Genomic DNA, 25,168 nt, shown 5'->3' on the forward strand with positions numbered 1-25,168 from the left:
TGAGTCTGTCACCGCTCTTCGAACGTAAATCTTGACATAGGGTGACTGGGAATACAACCGTCTTGAACTAAACATAACTTGGAAAATTGCATCTAGAAGTGGGCATAAAACCCCGGTTCCGAACCTGTTGTACTTGACCCAGAACATGTTTCATCTCTACCATGTCCAAACCTAGACCCAACCCGGCTCGGCCAAAACCCGATAAAAACCCGTTCAAAATCCCGCCATACCAAGAACCAGTTCTTACTTGGCTCACTTCTTGACTTTTGTTAACCATACTCAGAACCGATTTCTACCCGACTCGGGTTCCTAAAAAAACCCGATTTAAGTGCCTCTAAAACCTTGCATTGCAATGATTGCATGGTGAAAAACTGAAAATAGAGGTGTATAAAACCGGTTTTAAACTCAAACCGAACCGGTTTGGTCAACGGCTGGTCAAAACCGGTTTGACTCAAACATGTTCGGTTTATAAACCGGTTTAGACACAAGATAGGCCGACCTGCTTACTTCGGTTCGGTTCGATTTATAAACCGGTTTTAACATGTTTTAGCCGGTTTTAAACCAGTTTTTCTCAAACCGGTTTGCTAGATTTTAAGGGGAATCGGTCCTGAAACTGACGGTTTGGGTTGGTTTAAAACCGGAAACCGGTTTGGGTGAAACCGGTTTTAAACCCAAACCGGTTCGGTTCGGTTCGGTTCGGTTTACCTAAAACCGGTCCCAAACCGGTTTTTTTACACCTCTAACTGAAAATGGGCGAACAGTAAAACTTTGTAGGCACACTTTTTGGCCCAAATTGGAAAGTATTAACAAACTAGCCCATTTAGTTGAACTCTTCTAATTTTCTCTTCTATTTTCCTAATAATATTATATTGTGCAAATTTGTGGCTACAATTGTACTCTTAAACAGGATTTTGAATATTTTAGATATGATTTTAACCTTTTAAGATACATGTAAGTATGTAACCTATAGTTTTCATACTATAAGCGATAAGATGGATTACATGACAAACTTTGCTAGCTACTATATTGGTTGGTGTTAATTGTTTTCTTACAGGACATGGTGTGCTGGGTCAATAACATGTTATTGGTTTGTTGTCCTTGCAACGTAACAATTTAATCTGCATGTATAATATATATATATATATATACTAGACGGGAGCCCGCACGATACGACAGGTGTTTGAATACAGACTCTGGTAATCACATAACAATTATGCGTGTTTATGCTTGGGTTTAAAACTTTAAAATCGTTTAAACCGGTCATCAGTTAGGTTTCACTAGTTCATTTTTTCTTTAACTTTCTGTTTCAATTTATAACAGTTTCGTTTCGATTTTCATCAACAAAAAATCTTTACTAACCGTTTGTCTCACATGTTTAACTTAAAAATCATCAAAACCGAGTTGTGAACAACCATACGTAACATGTTATTTTTTTAATTGAAAAAAACTACAACAATATCATACTCAAATTAAAAAGAATAAAATTCTCGTTTTTATGGTATAACTTTAAGAAAAAAAATATTAACATAAGAAAAGGTTATGGTCGTTTAAAAATCATGGGAGAAGTTGGTTTAAAACTAAAATAAAAAATAATATATAGTGAAAGATGAGGAACCAAACTTACAAGTATTATTTAATTTAACAAAAGTCAGGTGAAAAATTGTAAATATTTTCAAATAATTGAAATTCACGTGGGATTTTATTTTTGAAAGACCATTTTGGCCTTCTTCAACATGCTTTAATTAATCTATCCGCATAAGATTTCACTTCAATAATTTCTAAAATTATAATTTACACATAATAAGCTTTTAATCCACTTATTTATATTATTAAAACAAAATTATTCTTTCATAAGGTATGTTATTATGAATCCATAAGATAAAAATATGTTATATCAAACATATTTTTGGACATATAAATATATTTTAAGATGCTTTTGAGATGGCAAGTTATGTTATTACGTATATTAATAAATTTAATTTTTTTGTTTTATTTTTTTAACCACCGGCTATATCCTATTTATATATTATAAAATTATAGATATATATAATTCTTGTTTATAAAGTATGGTATCTCACTTTGTAAAGCAGACTTCAAAAGGATGGAAGCCATCAAAAGCCATTTGTACGGACCCAACTATTATTATAAGCCACTCACGTGAGCATGTCACACAAACTCAACCTTAATGTAATTTTGTACTTATTAAAATGGAATTAATATTAAGTGCATACATAAGCCATTGTTCTTGTTTGACCAGTCAAAATTACCAGTGTAAACAATAATATAACCTCTCCAAGTTTGAGTCACACCATGTTGTGTTTAAAATTCCAAGACATAAAATAACTATTACTGGTACAGTAGAACTCTAGTATTATATTTATTTTAGTGTGTTAGTGAATTAAAATTGTTTATTATATTTTTCATTTTTGAACGACTAATAAATAAACTCCGGTTATCCGGAGAACCAATGGCAAAAGATGACTCATACGTTTGTGATCGCAGAGTGCAGACAACGCTGGATATGCCAAGCTCACCATACATACGATAAACCCGGTTGAGATTGAATTTGAACTTGAGATCTTGTTGTCTCAAACCCAAATCTTCATTTTCCTTACAATACAAGTTGAGTTAAAGTTATTTTTTGGTATGACGTAAGAAGGCTTAACATTTATGGATCATTCATGATTTAATTTTTTGGTATGATGTAAGAAGGTTTAACATTTATGGATCATTCATTACTTACTGGTTTTTTTAAAAAGTTATTTTGAAAATGTTAAGATCTATGACTTTTTAAAAATAACTTTTTAACCGTTTCAAAAGGTTAAAATAAAGACTTTTATGTTTGTCCAAAAATTTTTTTAACTTATTGGTTTTTTAAAGATACGAACAAAATTGTAAAATTGTTGCAATCATAAAGTTGTAAAATTTTCTTGTATAACATTTTAAATTAATATTCAAAATTTGTTGATAATTATCATTTTAAACAATTGACGTTTATATAGAAAGTTTATCCCAGATGACCCCTAGTCGAATTGAGAAGTTCTTACCATTCGTTACTAGCAAATTGAAACTATAGGCAATTAAATTTTGTAGTTATTTTTATCACATACAATGTATAACAGAAACCAAAAATAATTAAAATTGTTAGCAATGTTAACCATTTAATTAAGACAAAAGATATAAAAAAATATGAAAAAATGAATTCCAAAACTACCGTTAGCAAATAATCATACCTTAAATATTCTATTTAATTACAATTATTACATTGTTAATTTTGACAATTGCTTAAAAAATTTTATGGTTAAAATCACTTGTAGCATTTACGGCATTAAAAAGTCTCACATATACACAGTTACACACACTATGGAGTGAAGGGGTTGAACATTAAACGCATAAAACAAACGCATATTTAGTTAATATGACTATTACCCAATTGAAGTTTAGAGCATGTTTGGGATTGAGTTTGAAAAATGCTTATTAGTTTATTGGTTTTTTTAAAAAGCCATTTTGAAAACCCAGGTTTAGGGCTTTTGAAAAACTGCTTTTTAACCCTTTCAAAACACTAAAATAGGAAAGATTTTTGTGATTGCCAAACGCATTTTAATTTATTAGCCTTTTGAAAACATCAATAAGGCAATAAGCATTTTTCAAACTCAATCCCAAACATGCTCTTAGTAAAGGTAATACAGTGATACCGTATAATACATTGTTTAAAGTATGACGGATACGATGCATAATGTTGATACACTACATAGTAATTGTTAATTTTGATAATTGGTTAAAAAATTTAGTGGTTAAAATCACTTAGCGCATTAATGGCGTTAAAAAGTAGGGCTGTCATAACATGTCGGACACGACACGATAAGACACGATGACCTGTTGTGCTAAACACGAACACGACACGATAACTAATCATGTCATTTTTTCCAAACACGAACACGAACCTGTTTAGTAGCAAGTTAACCCGTTAAGACCTGTTAAGGGACCTGTTTAAAGACACAATATATAATACGTGTGTAACGAAACCAAAATTTTCAAAAACGATCATAAAAGTCTTAACTAATAGATAATCCATAACATATATGAAACAAAAAACCACAAATCCATTACATACTAGAAACAAAAGATGCACATACATAACATACTTGAAACAAAAAACCATAGATGCAAAACATAACATCCATAAAAAGTATTTTATCGGGTTCTGACGAGCATTAGTGAAATATCGTTTGTAAGTATGACTTTAGATTTAAGATTTTAAGAGTGTATATATATTTATTTTTTTAAAATAAAAATTTACACAGGTTACTAACAGGTTAACAGGTCTTTAACCTGTTAGGACACGAATTTAAACATGTCTTAAACAGGTTGACTTGTTTAAGACACGAAACCTGTTAAGCTCAAACCGAGACCTGTTAAAACCCGTGTCGTGTCATGTTAACAGGTCCGTGTCATAATCTAACAGCCCTATTAAAAAGTCTTTCTCACATATATACACACATTATGGAGGGGTTGAGCATTAAACACATCAAACAAATGTATATTTAGTTACGAGTAAAGTGTCATTTTCGTTCTTGTGGTTTGACAAATAATGCGAATTTGGTCTAAAAAGTTTATTTTTTGCATATGGACCCTCCACGTTTCTCAATTCTTGCCAATTACATCCAAATCACTAACCTCGTTAAATTTAATCGTTAAGTCAGGGGTAGACATGTCTTTTCACTATTTCTTTATTATATGAGTAAAGTACCAAAATCGTCCCTGAGGTTTGGTCATATTTGCGAATTTCGTCCAAAAATTTTTTTTTTCGCAAGTAGACCCTCGATTTTTCCCAACCGTTGCCAATTTCGTCCAAATTGTTAACTCGGTCTAAATTCAACGTTAACTTATGGGTGTTACTGTCCTTTTACATGTTTGTTTACATTATTGTTATTATTTGTTTGTTTGATGACATATATTAGGGATGAGCTCGGTACCGACTGGTACCAGTACCGAAAATCCCGATTCCGAAAATCGCAAATGTTTGGTACCGGTACCGAAATATTCGGTTGGGTACCGGTACCAGGACGCTACCGGTATTTGAGGTAAAATTCAGGAAATACCGGTACCGTACCGTACCGGTCCCGAAAACTCAAAACCTTGGTACCGACGGTACCAAATCGGTACCGATTTTGACAGGTACCGATTTTGCTCATCCCTAATTAGGGATGAGCTCGGTACCGTACTGGTACCAGTCGTACCGTACCGGTACCGACTGGTACCAGTACCGAAAATCCCGATTCCGAAAATCGCAAATATTTGGTACTGGTACCGAAATGTTCGGTTCGCTACCGGTACCAGGACGGTACCGGTATTTGAGGTAAAATTCAGGAAATATCGGTACCGTACTGGTCCCGAAACTCAAAACCTTGTTACCGACGGTACCGATTTCGACAGGTACCGATTTTGCTCATCCCTAACATATATAACATTTCACAATTCCTATGTTTAAATCAAATATATTATCCGTTTGTTTATTCTTCTATATTTTTAGTCATATAAGGGGTTTAGCTCAGCATAATAATAATAACAATGTAAACAAATATGTAAAAGAACAGTAACACCCCTGAGTTAACGTTAAATGGCACTTTACTCAAAAAAAAATATTTTTGGACGAAATTCGCAAATATGACCAAATCTCAGGAACGATTTTGGTACTTTACTCATATATTAAAGAAAAAGTGAAAAGACATGTCTACCCCTGACTTAACAATTAAATTTAACTACGTTAGTGATTTAGATGTAATTGGCAAGAATTGAGAAACGTGGATGGTCCATATGCAAAAAATAAATTTTTTGGACTAAATTCGTATTATTTGTCAAACCACAAGGACGAAAATGACACTTTACTCTTTAGTTAATATGACTATTATTAACCAATTGAAGTTCAGTAAAGATAATACAGTGATACTGCATAGTACATTGTCTAAAGTATGACGGATACAATACATAATGGTGATACATTGCAGAATAATATGTGAACTTTCGAAAATTACGTAACTATTTTTTTTATTATAGCATATATATGTTGTGATTACATGCGTGACTTAAACCGACTTTCTAACTATGCAATAAGATTTTACATTGAACAAGTTATTGAATTCCAAGCATTGCTACCTTATACTAGATTAATAGCTTTTAGAAGTTTTTATCATTTTTAAGTCATGGGCTAGTTTAAAACAAAGTAATGCAATTTCGGTAGCACCTCAATGCTGAATATATGTAAAGTTTTACCGAAAGTAAGAGGTGTTAGTGGTAGAAGATCTAGCTAAGAATTTTGCACCAATCTATTTTGGTAATGTATAAACTTATACTAAAGTGATCATTTTTGTCATCTCCTCCAATGCTAGTCTTTATCAAAATAACAAGCACCATGGGCTACCAATGTTGCATTATTCGGTTCCTCAAAATTTTGTGAGGGGAGTTTGTAAATTATAGGTTGAGATTTTGAGTGGTTGTGAATGTAAATTATAAGGTGGAAAGAGAAAAGGTGACGATTTTTTATAAATTATAGGATAAAGAGAGAAAAACTGTAACGATTAAAGTACAAAAAAATATTATTTAATTAAATAGAAGAGATAAATGTTGTATTTTTTAATGTAATTATAGATATGGAGATAGAGGATCAGCTAAGAATGCTCAACATAAATTGCTTATTAGAAAGGTGAAAACAAAATTCAGAAGATATTAACCTAACAGAAGAAGAATTAGTAGTAGGTTATTCTGTTATTATAGTGAATATTTTGGTATCAAGAATTTTTACAAGAGCAATAATTTGTTTTAACTATAACTAAAACCAAAAAAGCAAAAGTTATGATTCATTGGTCTTTCTCGTTACTCTCTCTCTCATTAACAAAGGGTTCACTATTCGGATCATAATTTGATGAAGTCTTGCAAGTTAGATGGGAAGTGGTGTTTCCAATTCAAGCGAGTGAGTAGCGCGTAAGAACCTGCTTTTGAGAGCTGAATAACAATTTGAAAATAAAAAAAACTTTAGATTTTTGTAGCAAGTTGAAGTAAGAAACCATGACATATATGTTTGGAATAGATTTTAGTTTGAGAGAGTAGCCCCCCCCCCCCCCTGCATCTTTCTTATCTCTTATGTAAAAGGCCCGACATTCAATTCAGGTCAAAGCATATGGTTTCCATGTTGGCTGCATAGTGTCAGACACAAGATAGGTATTTCAAAAATAGTATGATATGAATATACCACATCATTTTATAGTTGGGTGGTATACTATATGAATACACATGATAGAACTTCTTTAAGCAACCTAATATGGCCTAAATGGATCAGTTGAAAAATGCAGATTATGACTATTTAATATTGTGTGAACATCAACAAAAATGTAAAATATGAAAAATGTGATGACAATTGACAAAGTGTATAAATGCAAAGTTTCGTTGCAATTACCCTCCGCTAATACTCTCTATTGTGTTCATATGATGCAACGTTTAATGTAACACCCCGACCAAAGGCGGATTATACATCGGGGCGCCACATATTGTTTCATTACTCGTGACACTATTGGGTGTCAATATTTAATAAATACGTTCATTCGCGCACGCGCAGGGTAAAAGTAGATAACATAAATCATCATAAATCAATATATTATAAATCATAATATTCGAACAGCAATAACTTGTCTTGATACATTTTAATCTAGGTCCAAAATAAAGAAAACTTCCTATGTGTCCACAAGCTCCAAAACAGCTACTGCAAACCTGAACATGTGTTAAAATAAACGTCAAACACTTGCGTGTTGGTGAGAAATCAAGTTTAATACAATACATAGATAACAATAAAATCTGCGCGCAACATGTGTATGTCTGGTTTTCAACAAGGGTGTAATCTGATCGGGACCAACTCTAAGATTCATAAGACTGCCAGTGCTCACAATTGAGCTCACAAACAAGACTAACTGTGCATGTGTAAACAAAAGAGAAAATCATAAACGATAGTTCTCCCGTGTTCATCTAATGGTACCATGAAAACTGCGGAATAGACCGACAAGACGGTTAATGATCCACACATACAAATAAACAGCCAAGTCTACGTCCTCAACACATGGGATACTGCGCGACTAAAGTTCATAAACAAGTTTAAGACTCTAAGTTTGTATGAACACATGAACATCCCAAAACATTAAAAGCAAAAAGGGATTAGGTACGAGATTACTCACATGATAAACGATGCGGTGTAAGATAAAGCAAGAACCAACTTTAAACAAGCACAAGTTAACCTATAAATAAGATTGTTGTTTTAATGATTGGTTTTAAGTCTTGATTATAAGTTAGCATAATTAATAAGTAAATTATTACCGGAAAAGCAGGGCAGAACAGGGAGGAAGACGGAGGCAAGAGAGGGAGGCGGCAGAGAGCAAGGAAAACAGGAGAGAGTAAGTGTGGTGTGTGAAGTGTTAAGAAAATAGTACTATATATAGGCAAACCCTAGGGGGCACAAACCCTAGAAAAAAAGGAAAAGATCTCAAAAAGTAAAAGAAAAGATATCAACAGTAAAAAGTTCTGAAAAGCAAAGATATCAAAAGATATGGTAGCAGGGAAAAAGAGAAAAAGGCTGACAGGATTCAGAAAAAGGCATGGGAGAGGACAGATAAAGTACTGGTCAAGCATGGCAAAAGCAGATTCTCAAAAGATTATGTCAGTCACTTTTTCTGTCAACCAATGGGGTTGGTGCGCATGCTGCGCCGAAAGTAACTCTTCAGACATAAAGCAGATTAGGTCAACAGCTCAAAAGATAAGACAACTCAAAAGCAACGGCTAGCTTAAACAGAAGAAAACTCAAAGGGTTCAGCGCGAGAAGGCTGACACAAAAGGTCAAGAGAGCGCGAGCGCGAAGGCAGACAGAACTAACCTTAACGCGTCGCGGAAAGAACTACATTTCTAAGCGCACCGCGGGAAGAATCACATTTCTTAGCGCGCCGCGGGAGGAACTAAAATTCCTAGCGCGCCGCGGGAAGAACTATAATTCTTCGCGCGTCGAGGGATGAACTACGATTCTTAGCGCGCTGCGAGAAGAACTACAAATCCTTAGCGCGTCGCGGGAAGAACTTCCGTCCTTCGCGCATTGCGAGAAGAATTACAATTCTTAGCGCGCTGCGAGAAGAGTTCGTCTCGCGTATCGCTGAAACAGGTGGTCTTTACGCAGGATTCCCTTGTAAGGAGTCTGGCGCGTGGAGCTGCGCAGACAACCTTAGGCGGGAAGGAACAAAGGACAAGCAAAGAGTTAGAAGAAAAAGAGGGAAACAAGGCGTAAGGGCGGGACGGCGACAAGAGGGAAAAGAAGGCGGAAAGAGAGAAGGAGAGGGACGGGACGGCGGAAAGAAAGAGAGAGAAAGAGGCGGGAAGGAAAAGTATATTATTATTTATAAGTAAAGTATAAGTATAAATATATATTAAATCATAAAAGAAAGAGATCGGGTCAGAGAAACGGGTACCTGGGTCGGGTCGGATCGGGGCAGATGTCACAGTCTCCCCTACTTTAAGAAATTTCGTCCCGAAATTTATCTCGAAGTAGGTTGCGCAGAGAACAGGTGCGGGTACTTGATCTTCATTTGATCTTCCCTTTCCCATGTAAACTCGGCTCCGCGCTTGGACTCCCAACGAACTTTCACGATAGGGATACGACTGCGCTTGGTTTGCTTAACCTCAGCGATCCATAATCTCAACAGGCTTCTCAACGAAATGCATAGATTCATCAACTTGAACTTCATCAAGTGGGATGTGAAGGTTCTCGTCAGCTAAACATTTCTTGAGATTGGATACATGGAACGTTGGATGCACATTACTGAGCGCGGGCGGCAGGTCAAGTCTGTAGGCAACTTTTCCCACACGCGCGAGAATCTTGAATGGACCAACATAACGAGGAGCAAGCTTACCTTTCTTCCCAAAGCGGACAACACCCTTCCAGGGCGACACTTTGAGGAGAACAAGATCACCAACTTGAAATTCGAGAGGCTTTCGCCTGCGATCTGCGTAACTCTTCTGTCGGCTTCTGGCAGTCAGCAGATGATCACGGATCTTGGCGATTTTTATCGGTTGTCTCTTGAACAAGTTCGGGTCCTGTGATTTGAGTTTCACCCACTTCGCTCCAACAGATCGGGGAGCGGCACTTACGACCGTAAAGTGCTTCAAATGGGGCCATACCGATACTGGAATGATAGCTGTTATTATAAGAGATCTCAATCAAAGGCAGGTGTGAATCCCAATTACCCTCCAAAATCAAGAACACAAGATCGGAGCATATCCTCAAGAGTTTGAATAGTTCGCTCAGACTGACCGTCAGTCTGAGGATGATATGCCGTACTCATGTCCAAGCGAGTTCCTAGCGCAGATTGGAGAGATTTCCAAAAGCGAGATATAAAACGGCCATCGCGATCGGATATGATGCTCAAAGGAGTACCATGGCGGCAGACAATTTCCTTGACATAAAGCTGCGCGAGTTGCTCAACACGGTAGTTTTCACGAATGGGCAGGAAGTGAGCAGACTTAGTCAAACGATCCACTATTACCCAAATGCTATCATGTTTGCTTGCTGTCAAAGGTAACTTGGTAATAAAGTCCATCGCTACACATTCCCATTTCCACATAGGAATTTCTGGTTGTTCGAGCAAACCAGATGGGCGTTGGTGTTCAGCTTTCACTTTAGAACAAGTCAGACATTTAGCTACGAACACAGCAATATCCTTTTTCATACCGGGCCACCAATAAGTAATGCGCAAATCCTTGTACATCTTATCGGCGCCAGGATGAATAGAATATCGAGATTTGTGTGCTTCACTCAGGATATCAGCGCGAAGATTCTCATCAAAGGAAATCCAGATGCGATTGAGATAGCAGAGAATTCCACTCAGATTAGGGACAAAGAGTGCTTCCGCGCCACACGCTAACTCGGCGCGAAGGTTACCATTACTGATGGATGCGCGCTGCGCGTCACGAATGCGCGATTCAAGGTTTCTTTGGATCGGCGCGAAGTGAAGCTGGGTGCGCGGCAAGATACAGTTAAGCTGGCAGGGTTTTCGGCTGAGCGCATCGGCTACCACATTAGCCTTACCAGGATGATACCGGATCTCACAATCGTAATCGCTGATGAGTTCGTTCCATCGGCGTTGTCTCATGTTAAGTTCCTTTTGATCAAAGATATGCTGAAGGCTTTTATGGTCAGTGTAGAGGATACACTTAGTACCATAAAGGTAGTGTCTCCAGATCTTCAAGGCAAAAACAACTGCACCAAGTTCGAGGTCGTGAGTTGTATAATTCTTTTCATGAACCTTAAGTTGCCTTGATGCGTAAGCGATAACCTTGCCTCGTTGCATAAGAACACAACCGAGACCTTGGTTGGATGCATCGCAATACACGACAAAATCATCATTACCCTCAGGTAACGCAAGAACAGGAGCTTCACACAACAAACGCTTGAGCGTTAGAAAGGCTTCTTCTTGCTTCGAGCCCCAAATATACGGTTTACCTTTGTGCGTTAAAGCTGTTAAAGGCAAAGCGATCTTTGAGAAGTTCGAAATGAAACGCCGGTAATAACCAGCTAAGCCCAGAAAGGAACGGATCTCAGAAGGAGAGGATGGCGTAATCCAGTTCTTGATTGCTTCAATTTTGGATGGGTCGACATGGATACCCATCTTGTTTACAACATGACCAAGAAACTGTACTTCATCCGACCAGAATTCACACTTGGAAAGCTTAGCATAGAGCTGCTCGGTTCGAAGCTTTTGCAACACCAATCGGAGATGTTGCTCATGCTCGGCCTTGGTCTTAGAATACACCAGAACATCATCGATAAACACGATCACGAATTTATCCAGGAAGGGCCTACACACCCGATTCATTAGATCCATGAAAACGGCGGGTGCGTTGGTTAGACCGAAGGACATGACCAAGAATTCAAAATGGCCATAACGAGTTCGAAAAGCAGTCTTCGGAACATCTTCATCGCTGATGCGCAACTGGTGATAACCAGAGCGGAGATCGATCTTCGAGAAACAGGAGGCACCTTGGAGTTGATCAAAGAGGTCGTCAATACGCGGTAAAGGATACCGGTTTTTAATGGTGAGTTTGTTCAACTCGCGGTAATCAATACACATGCGAAACGATCCATCTTTCTTTTTAACGAACAACACCGGAGCACCCCAGGGCGAAGAGCTAGGGCGAATGAATCCTTTAGCAGTCAACTCTTGAAGTTGGCTGGCCAATTCTTGCATCTCAGCGGGTGCAAGACGGTAAGGAGATTTAGCAACGGGGGAAGCACCAGGGACAAGATCAATACGGAACTCGACTTCACGAGCGGGAGGGATACCAGGAAGATCATCAGGAAAAACTTCAGGAAAATCACGCACAACAGGGATATCGCGAAGCTTCTTCTCTTCAGCAGGTTTAACCACATGGGCTAGAAATGCAATACACTTCTTCCGCATGAGTCTTTGGGCTTCGGCGCAAGACATAAGTTTAAGACCGCGGGAGGGTTTTTCGCCGTAAATATGAAGATCACCATTTTCTCGAGGTATGCGAATCATCTTCTTGGCGCAAATAACTTCGGCGCGATTATGCGAGAGCCAGTCCATACCAATAATGACATCAAAGCTTCCAAGAGGCATGGGGATGAGGTCAATCAGAAAATCGTTTTCGTTAAGATTAAGCGTGCAATCTTTAATCACTGAGTTTATTAAAATAGTTTCACCATTAGCCAATTCAACTGAAAAATCTTCTTTTAAATCGTTGCGCGGTCGCGCAAGCTTCTGCTCGAAGGCGCGAGAGATAAAACTTCGATCGGCGCCAGTATCAAAAAGTACAGAAGCATAAAATCCGTTAAGCAAAAATGTACCATTAACTACGTCATTATTCGCTTGCGCTTGGTGCGCGGTTATGTTAAAAGCTCGTCCACGCGTCACTTGGTTTGAAATCTGGTTCACCGGATTCGCTTGCGTAATCTGAACTTGTAGCCTTGGGCACGCGTTCCGGAAATGACTGGGATCACCGCAGTTAAAGCACGATCTGGGTCGTGGGTTTTGGTAGGTTAGTTGTGGATTCTGCGGGTAGACTGGTGGTGTTTGCGCAATTGGGTTGGCGGGAAGGACTCTACAGTTCTCAGCAGTGTGACCAGTACGGCCACATCGGGTACAAAGTCGACACGGGGTTTGGGTTGGGTGGTGAAATCTACAGGTTGGGCAAAAGGGATGGTTTCCTGTGTAAGGTTTCTTAGTTGGCGGGGCAGGGAGTGCTGGGTTGGTTAAGGCATAGTTGTGGACTACAGGAGGTGTTGGGTAGGCTGACAGAGGGTTAGGCGCATAAACTGGAGGTTGGTAGATGGGTTGCTGGACAATGGGCGGGTTGGTAAGCGCATAGGCCTTGCGCCTGCGTTTGAGGTTGTTACGGTTTGAGGGTTCTGGTTTGGTTTCTGTTGGTTCAGGGGCAGTCTTGGTGGGTTTGGTCTTCTCAGTTCCCCGCAGGAACAGGGTTCCTGCTCTGACATGGTTGTCGCTGAGCACAGCGGCCAACTCAATGGCGTCAGAGAGGGTAACTGGGTTTCTGGCCCATACAGAATCTTGAATTTCCATGGGGAGACCCCCAAGGAATTTCTCGATTGCTCGGCGTGAAGGGGTAACAAGGTGAGGGACCAGTAAGCTTAGCTCGTGGAAACGCGTCGCGTACTCGCGCGCTTCACCGCTGTATTGCTTCAAGTTCCAGAATTCTTCCTCCAGGCGCTTTACTTCGTTGGGAGGGCAGAATTCTCGCGTAAGAATTTCCTTGAATTCCTCCCATGTCATGCTAGAAGCAGCCTCTGCGCCACGCGCATGAGCTACTCCATTCCACCATGTAAGCGCTCTGGATTCCAGGACACTGGAAGCATATAGGGTTCGTCTGTCTGAGGGGCAGTGGGTGTGGAGGAAAGTGTTTTCTATCTTCTCAAGCCACTGGAGCATCACGGTGGCTCCTTCAAGACCTGTGAACTTTGGAGGGTTACCCGCGTTAAAGGATTTAATGTTATAACTGGAGGTGTTGGTATTGTTTTGGCTCAAAGCTTGGGCTATCGCGGCGGCCATTTCCTGGGAACGTTGCTGTCTACGCATGCGCGAGGCTTCTCTTCTCTGAAATCGGCGAGATAGCGGAGGCATTCTATAAAAATTTTTAATTTTAGTTAATATCTTGGTTTTTTTTTTTTTATCGCAAAGTTTTAATCTTATAAAGCTTGGTTTCACGGAGTTAGATGCTATCAAAAGTTAAAGTAAAATAAATGACCCTAATTGCAGACTTAATAAAGGTAACAAATTCGAATCAGAAATCGACAATTCATGTATCACCATGACTTTCCGAACTCCCAATTTAAAATATACGAGTAAACGAGTATTGGAGATTGACGATTCATGTATCACCATGACTTTCCAATCTTCAATATAAAATATACAAGAAAATGAGTATTGGAGGTTGACAATTCATGTATCACCATGACTTTTCAAGTCTCCAACCTCAGAACATAATCGTAAATGGAAATTGAAAATCAGCTATTCATGCATCACCATGACTTTTCGGACTTTCAAATCCAACAAACGAATATGTAAGAAAAATCAATAAAAATCGAAATTTAGCAAAAATCGAAATATCGCGAAATAAAACATAAAATCATATACTGCGCAAGCGCGAGCATATTCACAAATAACGAGTAATTAACAATAAGCGCGCAAACATGAGATTTCTCTCATGCGCGAGAAGGGACTCTTAGGTATTCTAGGCCGTTACGTCTAACCACCTATCCTAAAGTCAACGAGCTCTGATACCAATCTGTAACACCCCGACCAAAGGCGGATTATACATCGGGGCGCCACATATTGTTTCATTACTCGTGACACTATTGGGTGTCAATATTTAATAAATACGTTCATTCGCGCACGCGCAGGGTAAAAGTAGATAACATAAATCATCATAAATCAATATATTATAAATCATAATATTCGAACAGCAATAACTTGTCTTGATACATTTTAATCTAGGTCCAAAATAAAGAAAACTTCCTATGTGTCCACAAGCTCCAAAACAGCTACTGCAAACCTGAACATGTGTTAAAATAAACGTCAAACACTTGCGTGTTGGTGAGAAATCAAGTTTAATACAATACATAGATAACAATAAAATCTGCGCGCAACATGTGTATGTCTGGTTTTCAACAAGGGTGTAATCTGATCGGGACCAACTCTAAGATTCATAAGACTGCCAGTGCTCACAATTGAGCTCACAAACAAGACTAACTGTGCATGTGTAAACAAAAGAGAAAATCATTAACGATAGTTCTCCCGTGTTCATCTAATGGTACCATGAAAACTGCGGAATAGACCGACAAGACGGTTAATGATCCACACATACAAATAAACAGCCAAGTCTACGTCCTCAACACATGGGATACTGCGCGACTAAAGTTCATAAACAAGTTTAAGACTCTAAGTTTGTATGAACACATGAACATCCCAAAACATTAAAAGCAAAAAGGGATTAGGTACGAGATTACTCACATGATAAACGATGCGGTGTAAGATAAAGCAAGAACCAACTTTAAACAAGCACAAGTTAACCTATAAATAAGATTTTTGTTTTAACGATTGGTTTTAAGTCTTGATTATAAGTTAGCATAATTAATAAGTAAATTATTACCGGAAAAGCAGGGCAGAACAGGGAGGAAGACGGAGGCAAGAGAGGGAGGCGGCAGAGAGCAAGGAAAACAGGAGAGAGTAAGTGTGGTGTGTGAAGTGTTAAGAAAATAGTACTATATATAGGCAAACCCTAGGGGGCACAAACCCTAGAAAAAAAGGAAAAGATCTCAAAAAGTAAAAGAAAAGATATCAACAGTAAAAAGTTCTGAAAAGCAAAGATATCAAAAGATATGGTAGCAGGGAAAAAGAGAAAAAGGCTGACAGGATTCAGAAAAAGGCATGGGAGAGGACAGATAAAGTACTGGTCAAGCATGGCAAAAGCAGATTCTCAAAAGATTATGTCAGTCACTTTTTCTGTCAACCAATGGGGTTGGTGCGCATGCTGCGCCGAAAGTAACTCTTCAGACATAAAGCAGATTAGGTCAACAGCTCAAAAGATAAGACAACTCAAAAGCAACGGCTAGCTTAAACAGAAGAAAACTCAAAGGGTTCAGCGCGAGAAGGCTGACACAAAAGGTCAAGAGAGCGCGAGCGCGAAGGCAGACAGAACTAACCTTAACGCGTCGCGGAAAGAACTACATTTCTAAGCGCACCGCGGGAAGAATCACATTTCTTAGCGCGCCGCGGGAGGAACTAAAATTCCTAGCGCGCCGCGGGAAGAACTATAATTCTTCGCGCGTCGAGGGATGAACTACGATTCTTAGCGCGCTGCGAGAAGAACTACAAATCCTTAGCGCGTCGCGGGAAGAACTTCCGTCCTTCGCGCACTGCGAGAAGAATTACAATTCTTAGCGCGCTGCGAGAAGAGTTCGTCTCGCGTATCGCTGAAACAGGTGGTCTTTACGCAGGATTCCTTGTAAGGAGTCTGGCGCGTGGAGCTGCGCAGACAACCTTAGGCGGGAAGGAACAAAGGACAAGCAAAGAGTTAGAAGAAAAAGAGGGAAACAAGGCGTAAGGGCGGGACGGCGACAAGAGGGAAAAGAAGGCGGAAAGAGAGAAGAAGAGGGACGGGACGGCGGAAAGAAAGAGAGAGAAAGAGGCGGGAAGGAAAAGTATATTATTATTTATAAGTAAAGTATAAGTATAAATATATATTAAATCATAAAAGAAAGAGATCGGGTCAGAGAAACGGGTACCCGGGTCGGGTCGGATCGGGGCAGATGTCACATTTAAGACTTGTAATAAATATTTGAGGAATATCTCACAGAATAGTAACCAAGTTTCAAAAGTGTTTCAATTAGGTCACTCATGTAATTTTTTCCCAAATTGGGTCACTAAATCTTCAAATCAAGTCTCATCAATTTTTTTGTGCGTCAAGAAAGAAATGGAGGATAAGATGTGGGAGTCGAAATTTGCATATATGTAGTTAAATTTAAATAATTTTAAAAAACGTTAATTATATTAAAATCTAAAAGTAAAAAATAAAATCCACATCGCCACTCAACGTCAACATAAAAAAAAAGATAAAAAGATTTTACATGTTAAACAAAAAAGAAAAAGACTAAACAACATGTTAAAACCTTTAATAAAATATGAAAATTAAGTGACTAAATTGGAATATTTTTTAAAGTTGAGTGACCTAATTGAAACACTTTCAAAACTTGATTATTATTCTATAAAATTGCTCCTAATATTAAGCATGCATAAACGAAGAAGCCGAATGCTACAATAAGAAATGAATGTTGGTTGGAATGGGCTTTTAGGAAATTGTAGGCAACCTTTAGATACCATTTCATTTTACTCTCTCCAGATATTGTTGTTGAAAAAGCATTAATGGGTTTGTAATTAAGCATTCGAGATTCAGTTATAAATTCTTTTGGAAGAGCAAAAAGACCCGACCCTTTGTAAACGAACAACTATGTTTATAGGTATCCCACCCATTTCCGCTAGTTACCATGAAAACTTAAGGGTTTGAAGCGGCACAATTCATGCTATATGATGACACGGTAAGCTAATAATGTTGCACAAAATTAATGCAACATGATTGATGTTTCAAATCAACTAAAACATATCCATTTATCTTGCGATTCGAAAGACAATTGATTCAACTATAGAATACTATATCATAATGATCCATTTGTATGTCCAAACTTCATGTATTAAATTGGATACGAACAGAATGCACAAAACAAGTCTTGCTTGCATGTGTATTGTGTTTCATTAACAAAATGTACATTTGTTGACGATACACACAAAATAATGATATGCAAGTGTATATTGCATCCGAAAAACTAGCTAATATTTGTGGCTGTGAACACTATATAATTTTTAACCGACGTTGATGCCTTGATGGACTAAAATAAGACACAAGAAGAGCCAAACTGGTTATGTTACTTATGAGATATCACGTAACTCATATTATAAATGTAATTAATATGTAAAATTAGTAGAAATGTACATTGCATCCGAAGAACTAGCTAACATTTGTAGTTTTCTCTTAATTATAAAATAACCATATATGATAAGTTTTCCTCTCTTTTCGTTTCTTGTTTTATTGTGTCATTGTTTTTATGTATCATTTGAAAGAATAAAAATAGAGAAAATTCCCTAAATGGACTATTTGAAGAGAGAAAAAATGGAAATGACCCATTAATCTTCAATATTTCCAAAATGGACCGAGAAATTTGTACCCGGGCGACGAAATTCAAAAAGATTTGAATCTCGTCTACTCCGTCCAAATTTAAAGTGAATATCGTCTTTCTAGTTCAAATTTTAAAAAATTTCGCATTTTTAGTCCAATTTTTGAGAAAATTTTTTTTCCCTTTTTTAACATTTTTTCTCTCTTCTTCAACCTCTCTCTTCTTTCTTTTTTCCTTCCTCGTCTTCATCATTTTCTTCTTCTTTGTCACCGGCAAAAAAAAGAAAACTCATCACTGGAAAACTGTCAAGTTTGAAGATTTCTCATTGGTGGTCGATAATTATTACTATGATTTATGTAGCAGTGATGAAGATGACGAAATTGATGATGAAGCCACTCTGTTTTCATCGAAATCTTTCTCCTTGGACTCGTCGAAAACCAGAACTTGCCGGAAATGAAGAAAAAGAAGACGATGATGAAGAAAAAAAGATAGAGGTTGAAGGAGAGGGAAAAGTGTTAGAGAAAAGGGCAATAAAAAAATTTCTAAATTTTGGATTGGAAATAGGACATTATTTAAAATTTAGACAGAAAAGACGAAATTCACTTTAAATTTGCGTGAAGCAAACGAGATTCAAATCTTTTTGAATCCTATCACCCGTAGTCCAAATTTCTTGGTCAATTTTAAAAATATTGAAGATTAGTGTGTCATTTTCATTTTCTCTCTCTTATCTGTTTAGGGAAAATTCTCAAAATAGTCTTTTTTAGAGAGAGAGTATTCCCAAAATAGCTCTTTTTTTCTTAAAATATTTTATAATTTGGACTGTTAAGACGCATTGGAAAAAGATAAAAATAAAGAGGGAGCAGGCCAAATTTCGAAAGAAAGTTTGGTAGGCGACGAGATTTGGAGAAATAATGAAGGTAAGTCCAAATTTTTTTGAAATCTTGGAACAAAAGTTCAAATTTTTCTAAAAATTTTTTTCTCAAAATACTGTCTTGAGAGACTGTTCTTTTATATTTCCTACATTTTCCGTCCATATTTTCAAATTATAGGAAAAAGAGATTTTTAAATCTCGTCTTGAGAGACAAGATTCTACCACCACCACCACCCACCGTTCACCTTCTACCACCGCCACCACCCACCCACCGTCCGCCACCACCATCATCCGCCACCACCATCCGTCACCACCCACCACCATCGTCCACCACCACCATCCGTCACCACCACCCACCGTCTTCTCAATCATCATCATCATCTTTTTCATCTTCATCTTCACCTTTTTCATCTTTATTTTCATCTTTATCTTCATCTTTACAGTCGAGTGGTAGACGGTGGTGGTGGTGACGGATGGTGATGGTGGACGGTGAGTGGGTGGTGGGGGTGGATAGTGGTGGTGGTAGAAGGCGAACAGTGGGCTTTGGTGGTGGTGGTAAAATCTCGTCTCTCAAGATGAGATTTGAAAATCTCTTTTTCCTAGAATTTGAAAATATGGACGGAAAAGGTATGAAACATAAAAAAACAATCTCTCAAGACGGTATTTGAGAAAAAAATTTTGAAAAAATTTGAACTTTTTCTCCAAGATTTCAAAAAAATTTGGACTTACCTTCATTATTTCCCCAACTCTCGTTTCCTCCCTAACTTTCCTTTGAAATTTGGCATGCTCCCTCTTTATTTTATCTTTTCTCAATGCGTCTTAACAGTCTAAATTCTAAAATACTTTGAGAAAAAAAGAGCTATTTTGAGGACTCTCTTCCTAAAAGAAGCTATTTTGAGAATTTTTCCAGAAATTTTCCCATATTTTTAACATTTTAAAAGGATATGTCTTTCTTTTAAAAAATCAAAATGTCCGAATGGTTAACACCTATATCCTATATAGCCTGTGCACACATAGTCAAAGTCAAAGGAACCTTTTCGAACATTGATTCAGGAACATCATCATGAAACAAAGATACATACATACACATATACATAAATGTTTACATACATGCATACTATTTTATAGCATAATCCAAGAAAATTAAGCATTTGTTTAAAATAACATCAAATTTTGATATGTCGAGTTAATTTAATTTCTATCAGTGCTGTCAGTTTTATCCGCAATCTAAAAAGCTAAAACCCAACTTAAATAACTATTAATGCAAACTGAAAGTATCTATACTCATAAAACTCGAACCCGAATCTAACAAACCCGAATTATTATTTTTGAATTTTCATAAAATCTACATGAATATTATGATAAAATAATTAATTTAAGAAGGGAAATCCAAGAAGCACATTAAGTCGGTTATAAAAACACATTGGGATGCAAAACACTTCGAAAGTAGGGTTAGACTCGAGTTCCAAAAAATTGTCTTCTTTTTTAAATCTCCAACCTTTTCTTCAAATTTTACTATTTTCGGTTTTTTAATCGTCAAAATTTTAAGAATAAAATAATGTGATAAATTATTAAATTGATGGAAACATAATATAAATAAAGTTTAATAAGCCCTTGAATTCGTGATATTGGTTTATAATATTTAAATGAATAATGGGTTAAAATGTTACAAAAATGAACAAATTAACAATTGCTTGGAATTGGGAATCACGTGAGGCCATTAAGACAAAACACCCCGACCAAGTAATTAATTAACCTATAAAAAACATCATAGAGAGAGATAGTGTGTGTGGTTGGTTGCATGAGTAAAATTATCTTAAAAATATTTAGAAAAAAATTAGAAATAAACCATGGAAATACAAAAAAAAGGTTTTAAGTAATTATTACTTTTGTCTCTAATTTATTTCTCAACACATTGGTGATCTTTGTGGAACTCCCTTTCTTCTACTCATGCTTGTGGCCATGTCTTCTTCATTGTGAACCTTACTAGAAAACCTTTCACATGTATACAATCCACTCCTTTTCTTTCTTACAAACCCAGTGCACATGATGCTCATGGTTTCGGACCCAAATGAGCCTGATCCCGAGCTCATCGGGTCATCTGAGTCCACGATTGTTGAGTGTGGTGTCTCGTTCGTCATGTCATCATCCCCGGTGTCGCTGGGAAATATGAAATCAGGGCCAAGTTGTAATGTAGTGCATACCCTTAGGAATGGTGTGAGGTCTCTATAATGCTTGAGCACAAAATCCACCTAATGATATTCAAACACAATTAGACTTTTAAATAATATATGTTAGTTACTACAACCAATTCAGATTTTACTTTTTCTCAACACAGATTTATTTTTTGTAATGCCAATATCATTGATAACTAAAAGACAAACACTTACAAAAGGCAAGAGCCGTGAAACAAAGAAATATATGCATACCCATACACATGCAGAATTTATACATAAATATACACATACTTCATATCCTCAAGTTGTTATAGTATGATATTTGCTTTGTTGATCAATAATTTAAGCTTGTAGCAAATTAAACATTGAATTTTGGGTCTTCTGGTTGTCGCTAAATTGAAGATTTATCAGGAAAAATATTTGTAAATTTTATAAAATATAAAATATACAATTTAACTATTTCCACAATTCAAACAAGTGAGTATAATGATCTCCTACTAACAGAAAATAAAAAATGAAACCCTAATCTTTATGATCATCAATTTTACAAATATCATATTCAATTCTGGAAAAAAGGTCTTTTTTGGTGATCTATAAATAAACAAGAATTAAGAAGATTATACAACTAATTAATCTTTCAAATAAAGTTAAATAATTTTTTAGTGTTTATTGTTTAATAAGATATAATATTTGAGTTTCGAAATTGGTAAAAAACTCATACTTGGATTAAAATTAAGCTTGAATTATAATTCCAAAATAAACATAGAGAATAAATAAAGAAAATAAATTAATCAAAGATACCTTGCACCCTAAAGAGCAATGGATAAATGGCTCTTGAAGGCTTCTATCACAAGAAGTGCAATAGTTCCCTGCACCTTTGAATTGCCTGTTCTGTGGTCTCTTCTTGATGAACACAACTTTTGCACTATTAATGGTATAAGCCTGATAAATCAATATATTTATTAGCCAATTCAACAATCATTTTACCATGAATAATTATACTAATTACTAATTATTAGCTAAAGAATTGAGACAATTTCTTTTATTTTTATTTTTGTAACATACTTGAACGTTTGAACAGTCGATAAGTCTTTCTAGATCTTCTAGCCGCACGACTTCATGGTATACATAACGTCGAACTTGAAGAAGTCGATGGAAGCGATGAAAGTGCACGCAGTGTGGACATATGCTAATACAACAATCCACACAACAAACATTCTTCTCGTTCTTCTTTGAGTTTGCATGAATTGTGCACGCCTGGAAGAATTTCTGATTGTATAAAGCCTCTAACCAAGCAGGCTTTCGGATTCCCTATAAGCATATATATGTACCATGCAATTATTATTATGGAATTCTTTATAAACATGAACTATAGAGTATGTTACATGAAATTGATTAAGCATACAAACTTTTGAAGAAGTAAATAGGGTGTTTTGGACATACCATGATCAATTAAACTTTCTTCAAGTGGTGGGCAGGAGAGAGTGTGAGAGATAGGATGAGAGTATTTATGGAGGTACACAAGAGGAAAAGGGTATATATTTATTCCGTGGCTTATATATATATATATATAAGGGAGAGATATTTTGAGAACCATGTTGAGTTTTAAAAATTTAAGAACTTCATTCTAGACAACACATTTAATTAAATGAATTGAAATATGTGGTTGAGATTAAATCAGGCAAAAAAGTCAAAGTAGCAGAGAGAATAAATATGTAAATGGTTACAATAACTTTTACGTCCGCTACACATGTGTAAAAAGTCGACCCGCTACACATGTGTAAAAAGTCGACTCGGTGCGTAAAAAATCCTGTAATTTTTTTACGTGTATGTAACTTACATATATTACGCATGTGTAAAAAAAATTCGAAAAAAAAATCGTTACACTGAGTTCTTTCGAGTTCTTAAAACTCAAAGGGGTTCTTAATTGAAATCTTCCCTATATATACACACACACATGTGTGTATTATTTTTGTAGAGATTTTTTTGGGACAACAAACGACTTTTTTAAATGAGCTACTGGTTAAATTCGTCATATCAGGATACATTTGTCTTTAGATTAGTGATACCTTTGCCTAGGCCAACACTCGTGAACACTTGCCCGAAGGCACAACTAGTGCGGTGAGATAAAATATGTTCAGTTTAAGGATCCAACAAGTGAAAGCTACATATTCACTTAGTCTCTTATCATCACCTTGATGCAGCTTAAACTAAATGCTAGTGACAGGAGTAGAAACTATGTTATATGAAACACCAAATCTCTCTTGTACCACTCCACCACCTAGCTCATTAACATTCGTAGTGTTTACCTACACGTGAAAACTAATATAAACAATCCCTTTTGTTTTGTTTTTTAATTATTTTATTTCCTTTAATTATAAAGTTAGTATTTTATAAAAAAGAAGTAAAATGCAATAAAATATATATACATATATATGTGTGGCTCGTGGAAAATACATATACGTATCTTTTACGATGTATATTATACATATGTGGATTACCAAATACATATATGCAATTTTGCGAACTGCATATACATATATTTTGTTATTGTTGTGTAAAAGATTAATAACATACAAAAAGAATAAAAATTAAAAACTTATTTTTTAAAAGTGATTTTCTAGTAGTTTTAGGTTATCTTAGTGGATTTTGTTCATATTTTTATAATTTTGTATGATTAGCGTACACATTAGGAACAATCAAAGTAATTTGTTCATCTTAGAGGTACCTACAAATATGTAAAGTTCAATACATAAACGGACAATTAAAATAGCTGGTTCATAATTTATTTATAAGTTTTTTTTAACTTCATAAGATGAAAGAAAACAATAACTACTACATATACACATTTTTCATATACTTTTTTTAACATCTAAGATTTTTCATTAAACTCAAAACGATTACAGTAAAGTGACAGATAAATGAGCAATAAGCTGCGCAACAACCCTTTTTTGAATAACAAAGTTAACCTTATTAAAAACGAAGATTTGGGACTTAGGAGCCAAAAATATACCATTCACGATACGCTGAACCATGCTCAGAAAATTCACAGCCCCCCGTCCAGAAAACCAAATGTATCAAAAGTAAATGGGAGAAACACATTTTGATTTTCTAAACAAGTTTTCTCGTGTTTAACAACTTTGCACGATTCAGCCTTCAACGCAGCCTGACCCACAACAACCCCACGCCCTTGAGCCCAAAAAAAGCAGACACTCATGTAAGGTCCACACAATAGTGTTACCCCTGACCACCCAAACATAAGAATATCAGCTGGCCGTAAAGCGGACCTCCGTTCAAGCGGATCCGTAATAAAGTTAATAGGGGCCTCATTTTTAGCAAAGATCCCTGTCCGTTTAAGAGCATCACACATAACATCCCTAACCAAATCCTATTTATATTTAAAACCAGGCAATTATTTGCAATGCACCGCATGATCTCCAAAAGAATCCAAACAGACCTTGTGACAAACTAGGCACGGCTCATAAATCAAAAACATTTGGATCATTAGCCGGTACTTAAGGATAGCTCGATATTTCAACCCCAACATATGTTGGCTCAATCCTTCAATGTGGATGGTCATTGGAAAATCCTGAGCTGGGGGAGCCTGAAGACATTCAAACAACGCCTTTTGGCGAGAGATAGATCAAACTTCAATTTTTAAACTCTGGACCACTCGCCAAAGCATGTTGGACTTTGGGGGGGGGGGGGGGCTTTAGAGAACCCGCTAAGATCAAGATCAGGAAATGAAGTACGTAACGATCCATCGCATACCCATAATCAGAGTCCAACCCATCAATATCACAAACCTAGAAAATGTGGTACCGCAAACTC

General features: G+C 36.7%; 1 protein-coding gene across 1 annotated transcript; it reads right to left on the bottom strand.

The window, feature by feature from the left end:
• Nucleotides 1–20,897: 20,897 nt before the first annotated feature.
• Nucleotides 20,898–22,854, bottom strand: LOC143544146 (protein RGF1 INDUCIBLE TRANSCRIPTION FACTOR 1-like). Its single transcript, XM_077036302.1, has 4 exons — nt 22,781–22,854; nt 22,403–22,648; nt 22,139–22,279; nt 20,898–21,412 (listed from the first exon to the last, which is right to left on the bottom strand). Exons 1-4 carry the CDS (start codon nt 22,781–22,783, stop codon nt 21,068–21,070), a joined length of 735 nt encoding a protein of 244 aa, XP_076892417.1. The 5' UTR covers nt 22,784–22,854; the 3' UTR covers nt 20,898–21,067.
• Nucleotides 22,855–25,168: the final 2,314 nt, after the last annotated feature.

This window comes from Bidens hawaiensis, unplaced genomic scaffold (assembly GCF_021521415.1).
Source record: "Bidens hawaiensis isolate Kalapana, Puna unplaced genomic scaffold, B.hawaiensis_p1.1 tig00013437_1, whole genome shotgun sequence".
NCBI lineage: Eukaryota > Viridiplantae > Streptophyta > Magnoliopsida > Asterales > Asteraceae > Bidens > Bidens hawaiensis.

What these genes read in the sequence shown, in the direction of transcription:
- LOC143544146 (XM_077036302.1), bottom strand. An exon ending in TCGACTGTTCAAACGTTCAA is followed by an intron (nt 22,280 to 22,402) that starts GTATGTTACAAA and finishes TTGATTTATCAG; the next exon opens with GCTTATACCATTAATAGTGC. An exon ending in ATTGCTCTTTAGGGTGCAAG is followed by an intron (nt 21,413 to 22,138) that starts GTATCTTTGATT and finishes GAATATCATTAG; the next exon opens with GTGGATTTTGTGCTCAAGCA.